Below are 17,214 nucleotides of genomic sequence, written 5' to 3'. Positions count from 1 at the left end.
ATAAGCAATATTCACATTTTATACATAAAACCGTTGATGACATAATAATATATTGGTACGACAAACAAATCACTTTAATCTTAAAGCATATAATTATATATACTTTCAATGGCTGAATTGGTGTTCAACTGGTAATTATCATGCACCTAAAAGCGTGCATCTTAAATAAAACACAGCTCAAAATAGCTATATATAACTCAGTGCATCTATCCTTGTTATTTAAATTGTTAACCGAGTTTTACACACAAAGGTATTTAACCAGAAAATGATATATTTACAAGACTGACTGTCGGGGGGGGGGGGGGGGTTATTTCAAGGCTGATGTAAAATAGACAGAATAGCTAGATAATATGTAATTATAGCCAGTAAACAATGTTATATAATAAAACTATAGTTGAGATATGGTAAGAAGAGAAAATGACCCCATCTCTCTATATATCATAATTAACCATATACGGCTGTCATTCAATAATATTTATTTGATCAAATCAATGGAACCACATGATGTATTTTCAAAATGTATCAATAAATCATCTGACTCATCCTCAATTATGGCTTGAAGAAAAACATAAAGTCTATATTATTTTCAAAAACTTTTAAAAGTATAAAATTCAAATTTTTGTATTTTTTATTCAAATTTCTTATTTATAAATGAATATTTCAACATAAAATATCTGACTGTTCCAAATTTTTTGCTGACTCGCAACCAAAACCACTTTTCAACTGTTCTTTTTTCTTAAAAGTCTTTTTCTTGTTTTTGCTTTCTCATCAAATGTTTTCAGCTCCAAAACTTCAGAGAAGCATGAAACTATAGGAGCCGCGTCATGACAAAACAAACATAGTGCGTTTGCGACCAGCATGGATCCAGACCAGCCTGCGCATCCGTGCAGTCTGATCAGGATCCATGCTGTTCGCTATTTGTTTCTCTACTTGTAATAAGGTTGGTAAGCGAACAGCATGGATCCTGATCAGACTGCGCGGATGCTGGTCGCAAATGCACTATGTTGGTTTTGTCGTGACGCAGCTCATATAATAATCATTTTCAGAGAAAACAATAAATGTTTATTATACAGACAAACCTATGAGTAAAGGCCACCCAAACATGAGGCCAAACAGACAAGTGGTCATTATTTTGAGGTGTCTCTTTTCTATGTAATTAACAAAGGTTTGTTGAAGAGTGGCCAAATTTACAGGATGATCTTATTCAGAGGTGGTCTTTAAGACAGGTTTAACTGTTGGGTTGTACATCATCACACCAACAGTGTTAAGGTCATATAGTAACTTTCCACCTTTACTGACTTCAAGCTTGCATATATAATTGGGATCCATTTTGATTAAGGTCAAATCAATGCCTTAAATACAATCAAATCAATTAAATTTCTATCAGATAATCACAATGTGATGACTTCAAGGTGACCTTTGCCTTTAAGGGTCACGTGGGGTAAAAAAAAATAAGGCACTAGGTCAATTAATCTTAGGAAGCCAAAACCTGCATTCCGCATATTATTTAATTGTCAAACAATTTTGATTGCCATCAGTTTGTTCAAAAGATAGAACAGACATGAAATTTTGAACTTTTGAATCTGCGCTCCGCACATCATCTCATTACGGTTACTATTTCTGCAGAGTAGTTTCAATTTCCTTCAAAAAGAGTGATCACAAAAATGTTAACAGACAGACAGATGGACAATCAGAGTGCCAAATGCATAACATTATACACCTTAAAAAAATTCTGGTATATAAAAACATATATTGTCTTGTCGTAGAAAATTATTACAACCTATGCTTTAAGGTATGTCATGACAATAAGAAACATTCTGGCCAAGTGTCAGACTCAAAGTGTCTAAGATCTAAGATAATGTGCCAACAAAGGTTTTCCTTTTTCCTTATTATCCATATTGAGACTATGATAACCACTTTGATATCAAAAACAATCACTCAACAAACAAAGAACTTTGATAAGTGTCGTAGAAGAATCAGAGGACAATGAGCCTCATTATGAACTATGATAACCACTATTAATACATCAAATAAAAAAACATTTTTGAAAGAGGAGGATACGAGGACAATGACCGATAACCACTTTAACATCAAAATCTATTTCTCGGCAAAGGATTTTGATAGTTTCAATGAAATACACAAGGAGGACCATTATTTAAATAGCTAATCTGCAGCCATAACAGTCATCGAATTTCACTGGCCCGGTGGCCCATGGCCAGTGAAAATTAATTCGGGTCAGTGTAAATTTAAAGAAAATTTAGTTCAATATAAAGTAGAATAAATTCAAAACTGGAATTCGGGCCAGTAAATTCAAAATCTTAAATTCAATGACTGCAGTAATCTGAATTTGGAACAACTTTTCACCAGTACTCACAAAACATATACATACAGAAATGACATAAAGTAACGATCTCACTTGGAAAATTAGAATTTAAAGCTCTTAACATTTTAAGAAACTCTACAGATATTCAAGATACGTGAATGATATAACCATGTTTAACATGCTAAATGTTTAATTGCATGTAAACAGATGTTTACTTTGAACAAACAGATTATTCAAGGACAGGTATTGTGCATAAACATTTGAAACCTAAGTGCAATGGCGCAATTTTTATGCAAAAGCAATTTATAGTGTAAGTTTAAAGAAATAAATCATGGAAATGGTTTCACTGTTTTTTACCTTGCATCAAGCAGTGAATCTATACCATTTACGTTTGATGTTATCTTAACTCTAAATGGATTTAAAGTATATAATAAAATTTACCTTATAAATACTGCAGCAGTACCTTAGTAATAATCATGTTTAACTGCATATGTTGGGTATAAAAACAAACAATGCATATCAATTTCTAGGAATAAGAAGGCTCTCATTTCAACTTTTGGAGCCTAAATTCCAGCGGATTCTTTTGTCCTGAATGTGTATATCTAAATAAATATTCTCCCAAAAGGTTTTTGGTTTCTTTTGGGTAATCCTTAATGTAAGATACAGTCATCTGATTTATGACATTTAAAATACAAAAAAGCTACTGTCTATTTACTTGTGACCTTTGAACTCCAAAAATGACCCCAACATAACTAGAGCTGTCACAGGAGTGACCAATAATACCCCAATCATCTCTAAGACACAGATATATAGAACCATATCTTATGGTGAGTAATATAAGTCTTTCAAGAAATAAAGAATCTATATCATGGACACAAAATTGTCTGACATCAGACCTTTAAGTGTGACCTTGACCTTCAAAGAAGTGTAACCTTGACCTTGAATGGGAGCATTCTGCACACCATCTTCTTGAGGCCAGATAGACCAATGCCTGTATAGCCTTTATTATGTGTTGAGGGAATAGATATCACTAAATATCACACAAAGTTACCTTAAATTTATTTATAATGACCAGGATGTCAAACAGGTGATCAATCCCAGGAAAAAAATTGTTAGAGTTTTAGAAAATGAACAGTTTTTTCAACACTGATTTGAAATAAAAAAATTTACACCTTTTTTGATAAGAAGTACAAAATGCCATTTTTTTCTGAAATAATCAATAACAATATACTTAAATAGGCTTGAACTGAACCCTGATGGGATTCAAACCCAAAGTGGTGAGAACCTCTGGCAAATGAATTAAAGTCTATAGCATAATAGAAGGCATTCAAATTTATAACAAACACTCTGTGAACTAAAACGTAGGGATATTGACAAAAGTATTCAATCCTGCATTGGATGTATAAATCTTCTTAAATAGATGTACATCATACTTTCCAAGATTCACATGGGGGCCAATGAGGCTGCTCGCAAATAATATTTTCCTTTAATAATTCAAGATGTTACATGTCTCACAGCCTTCCAATCAACGTTATTTTACAGTTTTCAAAAGTACATTTATAAGAAGCCCAATGACTCAGCTATATACAATTTTAGAATAGTTGAGTTCAAATGCAAAATAACAAGATTTAGCAGATAATTATCTGCATATTTCTTGTACAGGCTATTGTGAATTTATGGTACATTAAATCTTTAATCTAGACAACTCAAGATTTTCAGAAACCTTCTTAAGGCCAACCTGTTTTATCTGTTGTTTTTCTTTCTTTTTTAGTTTTTTTTTTTTTTAAATTTAAATTCTAAATTCTAATAATAAAGGCAAATGTTTTGCTAAATGAAACATCTTGTCCTAACTGGAAATTATACCCGTCACATTTCAGAGAAGTTTACATGAAAAATATTACAAGATTTTGACACGATATACGCACAATCACTGTACAGTCAAACCTGGGAACAAAGGACACCTTAGGGTGAAATAAATCATGGTCTTTAACAACAAGTGGTCTTTATTTGGAGATCACTGTATTCTATTATATCAATGTAAGGCTATCAAAAGTGGCCTTTATTTGCAGGGTTATCTTTATTCAGAGGTGGTCTGTTATTTAGAGGTGGTCTGAAAACACAGGTTACTATAACCATTAGGCTGTATATGAAAACATACAGCAAACTTGAATGATTTGTTCACATACAACTTACTCCTAACTATCATTAAGCATGGCCTTAAAATATTGTCAATGCTTGTCAAGTACATTTGGTTATCTTTAAAAGACCTGTGGGCTGTGTCTCTTATGATAATTTTTGGCATGCACTTCATAATAATTGTAAAGAAATAATTGTGTTTCAATTTTTCCATTGAAACTGCATTGTAACAAGACGCTTCACCTGCAGAGAATTGAAAAACTTTGCAAAAATATTTAGGTGGAAAAGAAATTATTAATGAAGTCTTTATAATATGTGTGCAGTTAATGATATAATAGAATTAGGGCTCCAAAAAGTTGCTAGAGCTGACCATCTGAAATGGTAAAGATTTTGAACAATGAAACATTAGTGACCACTATTTTAATGAAATGACCAGACTCTTCAAGGACATTGTTACAAGCTATTATAACAATAAAAGGCCATTACTTTTGAGAAATTTATTAACTAGGCATTGCATGCCAAAGGTTTCATTCTTTACAGGATACCCCTCCTTAATTCCTCAAAAATGTCAGCAAATGCACTTTTAGCCTTAGCCAAGTACATACAAATTTGACCAGGCCTCTCTCCTATAGTTTTTGAACCAAAATGACCTATATATTCAATCTTGACCTAAATTTAATTTTAACTGACATTCTGAGCAATTTTCATTCAAACTTGATTAAAATTGAGATAGTGTTAGCAAGGTTTTCCTATTTGATCTAGTTTTGAACCTAATATGACCCATGTCCACCCTTGTACAAAATATCATTCAGAGATACCAGCAAAGTTTGATGAAGATGCAACTAACATTGTAACTTCTTGAGTGTCAAATGTTTACACCCCTGTGGATAATGGTCAACAAAGAACCCACTAAATCTTGACTATAATTACAACTTGCTCATCAGGTGAGCAAAAAATCCTGCAAAAATGCACTAGTTGAGCAGAACAAAATATGCAATGTGAGATGTACTTAAACATAATACAAACAACAAGAATGTTTTTGTTTTGTTTTTTTAAACAACAACAACAAAAGACCATAATCATATTGTTAATTTTGTAGCTGGCAAAAACTATTTGTACACAAAGACTGAGGCAATTAAATCGCACCAGGCACACCTCCTTATTATAAAGAAATTACCCCCATTTGCATTTTAATAATTACAACGTATATTAATTTCTTAAATTCACAGCATTCTTGCTTAGATGTACAAATGCCATCAAGTGCGCCATTCCAATATTAATATTCATTATATAAAAGGTTTCTAAATTTACCAGTTTAACATCATGATTTGACTGCACTTCACTTGGCAGCTTTACCAGACAACATTTAATATTATATTGTACAATATAATGATCATTTGTACTAAAAATTTGCACACTGCCAGAAAAACATCTTGGTTCTATGCATTGTGCAACACTGTAAATCTGCTGAAATAATTTTGCAAGCCAAATTTGAAGGTGTTGTAGACAAAAAAAGCAACTCTTATAACATGACAATTCTGTGGATTATCAATATCTCTCAAATTCTAGTCCTCAACAATTTTGAATTGAATTAGATGGCATAATTTGTACAGGTATGAGATCAGAAACAGATTGGTACAGGTATGAGATCAGAAACAGATTGGTACAGGTATGAGATCAGAAACAGATTGGTACAGGTATGAGATCAGAAACAGATTGGTACAGGTATGAGGTTAGATTGGTACTGGTATGAGATCAGAAACAGATTGGTACTGTATGAGATCAGAAACAGATTGGTACAGGTATGAGGAGGTATGAGGTCAGAAATAGATTGGTACAGGTATGAGGTCAGAAATAGATTGGTACTGGTATGAGATCAGAAACAGATTGGTACAGGTATGAGGTCAGAAAAGATTGGTACTGGTATGAGATCAGAAACAGATTGGTACAGGTATGTGGTCAGAAACAGATTGGTACAGGTATGTGGTCAGAAACAGATTGGTACAGGTATGAGGTCAGAAACAGATTGGTACTGGTATGAGATCAGAAACAGATTGGTACTGGTATGAGATCAGAAACAGATTGGTACTGGTATGAGATCAGAAACAGATTGGTACAGGTATGAGATCAGAAACAGATTGGTACAGGTATGTGGTCAGAAACAGATTGGTACTGGTATGAGATCAGAAACAGATTGGTACAGGTATGAGATCAGAAACAGATTGGTACAGGTATGTGGTCAGAAACAGATTGGGTACAGGTATGTGGTCAGAAACAGATTGGTACTGGTATGAGGTCAGAAATAGATTGGTACTGGTATGAGGTCAGAAATAGATTGGTACTGGTATGAGATCAGAAACAGATTGGTACTGGTATGAGATCAGAAACAGACTGGTATAGGTATGAGATCAGAAAACAGATTGGTACTGGTATGAGATCAGAAACAGATTGGTACTGGTATGAGATCAGAAACAGATTGGTACAGGTATGTGGTCAGAAACAGATTGGTACAGGTATGTGGTCAGAAACAGATTGGTACTGGTATGAGGTCTGAAATAGATTGGTACTGGTATGAGGTCAGAAATAGATTGGTACTGGTATGAGATCAGAAACAGATTGGTACTGGTATGAGATCAGAAACAGACTGGTATAGGTATGAGATCAGAAACAGATTGGTACTGGTATGAGATCAGAAACAGATTGGTACAGGTATGAGGTCAGAAACAGATTGGTACAGGTATGAGGTCAGAAACAGATTGGTACAGGTATGAGGTCAGAAACAGATTGGTACATGTATGAGGTCAGAAACAGATTGGTACAGGTATGAGGTCAGAAACAGATTGGTACAGGTATGAGGTCAGAAACAGATTGGTACAGATACAAGTCAGACACAGATTCAATCTTTTGTAATGTCCATTATCAAATCTGTCAGGTAAAGGGATAGCCTCAGCCTGCATGGTCAGATTGTAATGGATGTGCAGGCTGGCCTGGGTTTTTACTGGGTGTAAAGGCGGGCAATGGTTAAGAAGTGCACATAGAACAGTTATAGTAGCCACACAGACTGCACAGACTGTTCTATGTACACTGTTCTCATGATCTATCTATCATCTCCAATACAAAGCATGCTTGCATCAAATGTTATCTTTCATTTTCAAGTGCTGTGTGGGTGGATGTAGGGGTTTATAATTAATTACACTGCTAAATGAGGCATCCATGATATAAACAATTATCAAGGTATTTTAAGTATTCTAAACTTAGCCTTGACCTTAAACAGGAAATCCTTTACTTCAAAACACCACTTAGGCACCTGTGTCTTAACCTATTCACACTAAATAAATGACCAACGGTAATGAAGCCACGAAACCTAAATATAGTCAAAATATGAATGTCACGGCACCAACAAAAGAAGCAGGACTAAACTGAAGGTAATTGGAGATTTGCGAGACAAAGCGGGGAGGCGAGACAATGTAACCAGTCTATTTGCAGAGATCTTGTTGTAATCCTTGGAGACTCCTATCATCAAACTACTCAATGTATGGAAGATCTGCATGCTGAAGTAGGATTCAAAATCAATGTGCACACACTCTGTGAACAATCCATTTCCTACTTGGGCTAAGTACATCTCGTCTTTTATCTCTGTACAATCAGGCAAATCTATCAAAACATAACTGGAATACTCTCCAACAGGTTGACAGGAAAAGCAATGCAAGATTAGGAAAAACACTTCAATAATGCAGACCAATGCACAGCAACAAAATATTTTTTACCACTTATACCGTGCCTGATGATCTCCACTGATGTACACATATGCTGTACCGCAACTGACACACCTGAACAATATTCTTTATCACATAGCCACAGTATTTCTTCATTTTTTGTAATGGTGCACTATGTTAATGATATATGGCAAAATTAAATATTCTTACCCATTGTTTTGTTTGTTTTGATTTGGTTTTATTTTCAATCGAACAGTATGGGGTCTTTTTTTTGGGGGGCTTTTCCAGTTTTTACGGGGGTAAAGGGAAGACCTAGGTGCTTTCCGGGGTGCTTTTATTTCAGGGCAGGGAAAGGGCCCCTTTTGAGTGGGAACCCCCAAAAATTTTCCCATAAGCAGCGGGAAATAGTTTTCCCGCTTTAAAAGAACCCAAATCCCTGTGGGGATTTAAAACCCAAAGCATGAGGGGCAAGTGGTTTGAAGTCAACGACCTTAACCACTCGGCCACAGACGCCCTCTTACCCATTTTAACTAGAACTGTCAGTAGGTCAACATGTTTGACTATTCTCAGTGCTTCATAGTAAAGGCAAGCGTCTGGATAATGAAGTTCAAAAAGGGTAATAATTCGGTCAAAATCCATGTTAGAGTTATGGACCTTGAACAGTCACCTCCTTTTATGCTTTGAATTAATAAATGTGTGAAGTTTCAATCCATTCCTTTCAGTAGTTTAGGAGATATCAACTTGCTCCCAAAACCTTAACTAAAGTGTGACACCAACCAATGGTTGAGCACAATAACTCGCTATTTTTCAAAAAAAAAGTAGAGATAAAAAACTGCAGCATAGATTAGATTATATAGCATCAGTCATGGGTAAATGACAGCCATAATTTGGCATCTGTGACATTATATGATATCAATATGCATGAAGTGTACCAACAAAATTAATCAACAATAACATCAGTTTATCTATATCCATGATACTACCTATATTACCCATATCATGATATCACCACATTGAAAATCACATGAAACTTTTACATGCTCAAACATTGTAAGGCATAAAGCAAAGAGAAAGGCATCATCACGAAGGAACATTGTATAGTACCAATTAAATATGCTGAGGATTGCAACAGTACTATGCAGGGAGAGTTATATGGTATCCAGATATCAATACAAAAATTTTATGGCACTTACACACAGAGAATGATCCTGACAGTTTACATCTTTACATACAAAGTTGAATATCATCACATTGAAGAAACATAAAGTTTGACAGTACTTTGATGTACCAAAATCGCAAAAAATCGAAAATTCAAATTGGATAATCAATCCAAAGCAGTGCATTCAGATATGTCCAAACTCACGTGAAGTTTGTACTATTGAACCTACTCATGTAAGATTGCATGACACGACCATATTGAAGTTTGTATTGCACCTACTCTTGTAACATTGTATGACACCAACATATTGAAGTTTGCATTGCACCTACTCAACTAAGGTTATAAGTAACGTATCATAAGAAGCTAAGTTGTGTAACCACTGTAGCTTTTGGTGTCAAGTCTGAAGTTTTGCAAAAGTTACGGAGGTTAACATGGCAAATTTCATTGTTTCATTATAAATCAGCATAAAAACATAAATAATAGAAGCATGTTCTACATAATTTGACTGTACAACCAACACTGTATATACAGTGATTTTTATTATACATTTTGCACTTTGTAATAATCTGTTCATTTTTACTGTTTTTATTCTGCATGAAACGTTTACTGGGAGATAACATGCATTTTAGACTATTGTCTCTTTTTAAGTGTTGCCATATTTATTCAAGAGCAATTATTCCAGCCAGTATATAAAATTGTACTGGGTGCGGATGTATACATTATGTTTGACATTCTAACAACAATCTATAATCCAGCCAGCTAGACAAAACATGTATGTCAGATCTGAGGATTAACTTGCCAAATTCTTATTATTTTCATTATGCTCACCTGTAATTAAACATATGTTTCAATTTATCTGTACCTAAATTGATGCAATTTCCTTTGATTTTTGCCACACCTTTAAGGCTTAACAGACTTAATCATCTCTAATGATTAGTTAAAAATAGATTTCATGGGAATTTTACGTTTTTTTCTATCCAGTCTCTTTTTCTTTAACAATTGCCTGCAGGAAGCTTCCTATCTCCATACTCAAACACTTTAAATAGCTTTATAATAAATAGCAACTAAGATCTGGTGACACAGTTGTTCCATCCAGTGCCTAAGGTCATTTTATTTATATATGACCTTGACCTCAAAAACTTAAAATGCATTGTTATTTTACATTATGTTAAGCTGCATTAAATATATACAATTTCATATAATTGTATAAGACAATTTTAACTTATTATTCCTTGGAACAAAGTCCCTGTTAAAGAAACATAATTTATGTACTTAAATAGTAAGTGACCTTGACCTCAGTATTTATGTTTTTGTGCACTACTATAGTTTTTATATTGACATTATCTTGTAGTTCATAAGCTTTTTAACAACAGACATGATTTTCACATGACAGGACTGAATTTTTTTTAAGATTAATGTAACATTTGATAAAGGCCTGGATAAATCACTTCAATGCAAAATTTGAAACTCAAATCAGTGTCAAAACACACTATTTATCTTTTCTTGATTGAACTTTGAGTATATTTTTGTAATATCTTATGCAATGTTTCATTTGTGTTTTAAGTGCCCCAGTTGAGCTGTGTAAGAATTTCAAATTTTAAAGGTTTTTGGAATCCATTGGAGTTCCTATAAACGAAACAAAATCCTACAGACAGGAAAAAAAAAACATTTTCAGGGCACCGACCTTGATTTGTATCAATGGTATGAGAACTTGGGCAATGCCACTACTTTTGTTTTTAAAAAAATAGTTAAGAATGCACCATTAACATTAATTACAAGTCCATAAAAAAAAAATGGGGGCTTCGTAAATTATTCAATAATGTCACAATTATCAAATTATTAATATAAGGACGGTTAACATAAATACAAAGTCTGGCCGCTATATTTTTTAGAACGTACGAGGGATTAAAAATTTCATCGCGATAAAACAAAATTAAAACGCAAAATAATATAAAAACCGCTTTCCATCAATGCAAGTAAAAATTGAAGAGGGGGAAAACCAACAGCAGCTCGAGAACTTATTACAGATTGCAATGAATATGAAACCAGAGCTTGCATTAAAGTAAGCTAATGTTCAATTTTGTCTAGCAATTTTTGTACCTTATTATAAGTGCACAGTCTGGGTCCTCTTATTTTTTTAAAGAAATACAAGTTAGTGAACTTAATACTGCTGTAAACAAGTCTGCAAAACATCTTAATTTTCTAAAAGCAGAATGCAACTCCTTCATATTTTCATGTTAAACCAGTTGACAACTTTTTTTACCTGTAGCTTCTATTGTTTGAGTAATAGTTATTTCACCTTTTAATTAACAACAGTAATATTATGTGTACTTGGACCCATTATGCCCCATAAATGCTTTTTTTTTCTTGAAAGCCTTTAAAATTATTTTTGGTGTCTATAATAGTTTCAAAAAGTGACTTATTGGCCAATTACCTAAATCATCTTTTTCTTTTGTTCGCGGCCTTTGGGTAATTAGTTCAGTTATTTAGAATTTTGTATTGAAGTCAAAACACTAATTCGTTTACATTTCGCTATTTATTATTTACCACAAATTTCTATAGGTAACTAGCATCTAATATGCTCTTTAAATGTTTAGATATAAAATTTACGTTTGCCTTTTCTAAAGAAGTAAAGAATTATTCGTTTCTGAGGCACAATGTGTTTTAGCCTGATTGTGAAGACTGAATATACCTATACAACCCGTGCTGCAACCCAAAATCAGGCCCCCCAATTTTTTTGGGCCCTTTTTTGATTTTTTGTTTTCCCTTTCACAAAAATTTTGGATCTTGAAAATTTTTCCTTAAAAAAAAGGGTTTAAATCCTTTGAAATATTTAGCATGGTAAGGCTGAAATAAAGCTTTTGAACAAAAGATGACTGTGCAATATGTATGCATCCCAATTATGGTAACCAACCTTACTTCGCACCTTATCAAAATCTGACTACTGTTTGCAATCAATAGTAATGAAAACCACCAAAACCTTTGACATCAGCATGGAGTCATCACTCTACCATCCACATAAAATAACTATACCCAAAGCATTATCTCTAACCAATTTTGGTAACAGTCACTGTGAACACCTTGACCCTTGACCTTTCACCTACTGACCTTAAAATAAAGATAAGTCATCTACAGGTTATAGCCAACTTCTCCATTGACCCCCATGTGATCCAGGGACTGCAGGGCAGTAATGACTGGACAAGTTTTTTTGTTGACAACGTTACAGTGACCTTGACCTCAGAATCATTGATAGGAGTCCATTTAGTTTCTTTTAGGGAGCAAAAGTACAATAATGAATAATTTTAGTTCAACAGAAAAAATCTGACCAGGAAAAAAAAGAATATTGATGTTAAATCATGAGCCCATAATTTTTTTAAGGAGTGCAAGCATAAATTTTAAGGAAGCTAAATAAACCTTTCTACCCTGGTATCTTTAACCCTACTAGTTTCATCATTTTTGATAAACTATTATTATCAAATCGTCTACTGCATTCCATTTTTAGCTGACCCAGACAGCTATTCATCAAGACGGTGATAAATTACCTGTCTAGTTTACCATATCATATCATAAACTCAAGATACTGACCAACCTTTGTTAAACTGTATCTTCTACCCAACTACTACAAATTTACCATATCTATCTTACTTTAGGAACATACACATGTGTGTACAATCGTTAGCGGGACATTAGTCGTTAAAGGATAATTAAGCTTCTCTAGTTTGAGATAGTGCGTGCATGGGTTTGAGCCATACTTAGGGCATCACTTCTTTAAGTATATACAACACCTGAAATTGTCAGTCCAAAAGGAGAATAAAAAGAAAATGTCTAAACCATTATTTTATATATATCGCGTAGAAAACTTTAATACAAATATTAAGCAATTTATTAATGCAAGTATAAAAGGTTAACCCAAAAATCAAACATTATGGCAGAAACAACATGTTTGTTAAGCTGGCTTGATGACTGACTGACTGGGCTGGTTCGACTGACTGGCGGGCCTGGCCTGAACTGACTAACTGGCTAACAAACCAAGGTGTAACTTTAATCTATCCCTGTGGTCTTAACACCCATGAAAGCAAAAATTCCTTTGGATGACTTTAGGTATAATTACACTCCACTTTATCTTCACTAACAAAACTTCTCAACATGGACTAACAAAAACCAGTGGCAAATGGTGTACAGTTCTATAATCCCAACTTCTCATTGGAAAATGCTATGCCAAGAAACTCAAAAAAATTTCCAATCTCAAACCCTTTAAGTTAAAAACCTTTCTGCAACAAATATTTTTGAGACCTAACAAGATGACTTTATTCACAGTATTGCTCAAAGAGATTTAAACATTTTTCTCTAACCCTGTTTCAACCTGATTTTGTTTTAATTTTTCCTAACAATTCAAAAAAAATCCCTTATCACATCTTCATTATTATATTATTCCGACTGAAGTTAATTTTTATGCTTCAGTTTGATTGAAAACTTAATCAAATTTTCAGAGATGATTTTTCTAATGGAATCTGGAAAAGAAGGATGTTCATTCAACTTTTTGCCAACTGAGAAGTCCTTACTAGTAGGCGCCGGTTATCCAGCAATTTTGGGGAAAGGCCCCTTGCATAAATTGGGAAAAAATATTCAACATTTTGGAACATTTGAGAAACTTTAAGTTTAAATCTATGTTATACCTGACTACTTCTAAATATTTTAACATATCATGTATGATCATACAATCTATAACTTTTTTAAGAAACAAATCAAAACTTTTGTCAAACATTGACACAGATTTTTGTTTAGAAAATTGGGAAAAAAGGGGCTATTTTGGATTGGTAATGAGCCTTTTCTTTTTGACCCTTTGGTGATAAATTGTGAAAAAAAGCCCTGCATGGGTTGGGTTTTCACCGAAGGGAGAAAAGAGTGGAAAATAAACTTATAAATTTTCATTATTTTCCCCTTTTCACAAAGCTGTTTTGTTTTATTTGATATGCAAAATTTTTTTAAAAAATTTAATTATTAAATAATACTTAATTTCACCACATTAAACTAAAACCTTTTTAACATGTTGTGATCTCATGCGAAAATTGATTCCTATACTGCACTCCGTATAATTAATTCTAATTAAAATGGAGTTGTTGCCGTTGACATTAATAAGTCACACAAAATACAATTGTTCTAATAATACTTACAGTTGCTGATAAAACATGCACAGATCAAGAAGGGGGGGGGGGTTAGGGGGTCATGACATCTTGAGATATGGATATGAACTTAAGTTTTTTTTTACCAAAATCAAGCAAAAACTTTTCAAAAAAAATAAAGTCTAAATAAATAATAAAAGTCTCTAAATAAAGAGCTAACTAGTGAAAATCTGCAAAATTTTTACCCCCACCTCTCCAGAAAACACTTTGGAAAACTAGCAAAATGTCAACGCCACTCTGGAACCTTCTCCGATAAAATATTCTTGGATCCGCACATTAAAGGAACACTTTCATTGACTATATTATACAATAAGTGAAGTCATGTTTATATGAAACATTTTCAATGACGCTTCAATTTCAAAACACAACTTACTGTAGTAACTTAATAAAAAAGAACTTTACTTACAGTTATAGTGGTGAAAGTCAAAGTGCACAGTAAATCCACTGGAATGGTTTTGCAACCATATATAAGTAATCTTTACAACATTAAGCTTCGAATGAAAGACTTTTGGGCTTCCTAAATTATATGTATTTGTACAAATTTGTCCTAAGTTCTCGTCACTGTCACTTTTCTCTTTTAACACAACCTCTGGAGGTAAACACTCATCGGAACTGTGATCTGCAGTATGCTCTGTCCGTAAGTTACCGGTTGTCATGGAAGACTGTGACCGGAAGCCAAAAAAACGGGTAAAATTCAGCTCGATAAAATTATTCCGTGGCGCTCTAATATGAAATTCACACTGTCTATATCCTTTTTGTTGATACTGTAGAGAAAGGGCTCGAATCTCGTCCTTGTGAGAGTATGTGAAACTACAAACTGCTGGAAGTAGAAAAAGAAAAAAATGTTTTAGCAACTTGATATTGTATAGAACTATGATTTCATTGCGCAAACTTGTGCGCATGCATGCATCATTTTTTTGTTTTTTTGGTTTGCAAGATAATTACTATTTCCGCTGTGCGAGAAAACATCACTGAAAACAAACAAATAATGTCTGCATAATATCTGGTCATTATTATTATTATCTAATTGTGAAGATGTCATTTAAATTTCAGCAAATTATTACACCTTACAAAACACATGACACAACCAATAATAATTTGTAAAATAAACAATTTAGACTGTATTTGTTTTTTATAAGACGCCATTAATAATACAATAAATCTGATCATAAATCCAGACAAAAGATAATCAAACTTAATTACTTCATGACACAACATTTTCTTCCCCTCTTCTCCAAAAAAACGCAAAAAAAAAACATTATAAAATTGCATGTCTGATTTGCGGAGACCAAACGTAGAAAGATAAGTGCATGTTACGTTTCTTTGTACGACTGCACCAGCCAATAAACAATGATTCAGTTATGCTATTCTTAAACTTTTTATTTTGCCTGTCTGCACAAATATTGGTGTTAAATCTAAAATGCCGTCTTGGACACGAAATTGCAAAGAAGGTTTTGCATTCATTTCCATCTTCAAATTTCCACAGAAATTTGTGTAAAGTTTTCTTTCTTCTTTTTTTTTCATATATTATCAGTCAACGTGTTTTTCTTTATGCACATTCACCCGATTAAATTATTATGAAAATTAACACTATAATAACTTTGTAAATTTTCCATAAACAGCAATGTATCCTATTGCATTTAATGTATTCATGTTGAAAGCTAAGCTTCATTAAAAATTTGTGGTTTTATATTTTAGATGACTTTATTACGCTACTATTATGGATAATTCGGCAGGACCAGAACATTTCGATATCTATCTTTCAAACTGGTTAGTCCAAAAATTCTAATATTTTATAAGGAATCCCATGATTCATATAGCATCATTAATGCAAAATGTCTAAACTACTGTGCAAATCTTACAGAAAAAAAATGGTGAAAAGCACAAATATTTGCTGTCTGGACCTTATATGCTACAACCATATGCAATGTAGTCAAAATATTACTCTGTATGTACCATTATTAGCAAAGTCTTAAACCCCTGACCCAGGTGACTTCTTGTACCGACTACTGAACTTAAATTCTGATAGTCAAATTAAGGGTGCTCATCATGGTTAGTCAAAAAGATTTTCAGAACAAACATGAAATTTTAACAGCCAGCAGTCCACCTAGATGTCACAGAAAAGTCATCTTTGCACTTTATAGAGTTGATACATTGATCCATATATATCAAGATCAAACATCTTATATTAAAGACGGGTTTTGCTTTTCCAATTAATATTGAACTGAACTATTAATTTCATTAATGACCCTGTAAAATGGACTAGTGTGAAGGTATTTTACTATTAGGATGTGCAATGTTAATATTAAGTATTGCAAAATCAGAGTAATAGTGTCATTTGCTTGCGCAGTCATGACTCAGAAGTAGGATTGGCTCTGCCAAAAACAAAATGGTATCATTAGGCAGTGGGTATTTCTCAAATTCTACAAAGATCAAAACAATGAAATAATCAATAGCTGATGAGTATTAAGTGTATGAAATATCTTTGGGTGCATGTCTTAGAGTCAACACCATGTCTGCTTATGTCCAAATGCCAACATTAAGAAAGAAAACAAAGTAAATGTCTGCAAATATTTAGGATAGAAGCTTGAATTGTTAGATAATAATGTCATTTTTTTTTTAAATTTGATTGGGTTTTTAGCCGCACCAATAAAGTATTGGTCATTATGGCCACTTTCCAGCTTTTAACTGGTGGAA

At 33.3% G+C, this 17,214-nt stretch overlaps 1 protein-coding gene across 4 annotated transcripts in view; it reads right to left on the bottom strand.

Moving 5' to 3' along the window:
* Nucleotides 1-17,214, bottom strand: part of LOC132717164 (uncharacterized) — a 124,437-nt gene that overhangs the window by 41,279 nt on the left and 65,944 nt on the right. For 2 of the 4 annotated variants that reach the window (XM_060700573.1, XM_060700575.1), the window contains one exon: nt 14,924-15,334. In XM_060700573.1, the coding sequence (XP_060556556.1) occupies nt 14,924-15,334 (411 nt within the window). Of the gene's footprint in view, nt 1-14,923; nt 15,338-17,214 lie in introns of all 4 variants that reach the window. The other 2 variants (XM_060700572.1, XM_060700574.1) reach the window with 1 other exon arrangement.

The sequence above is a fragment of the Ruditapes philippinarum genome, unplaced genomic scaffold, assembly GCF_026571515.1.
Source record: "Ruditapes philippinarum isolate M1 unplaced genomic scaffold, ASM2657151v2 ctg683_1_1_1_1, whole genome shotgun sequence".
Classification (NCBI taxonomy): Eukaryota; Metazoa; Mollusca; class Bivalvia; order Venerida; family Veneridae; genus Ruditapes; species Ruditapes philippinarum.
Note: the sequence above shows the minus strand (reverse complement) of the source record. Positions and strands in the feature narration are given on the sequence as shown.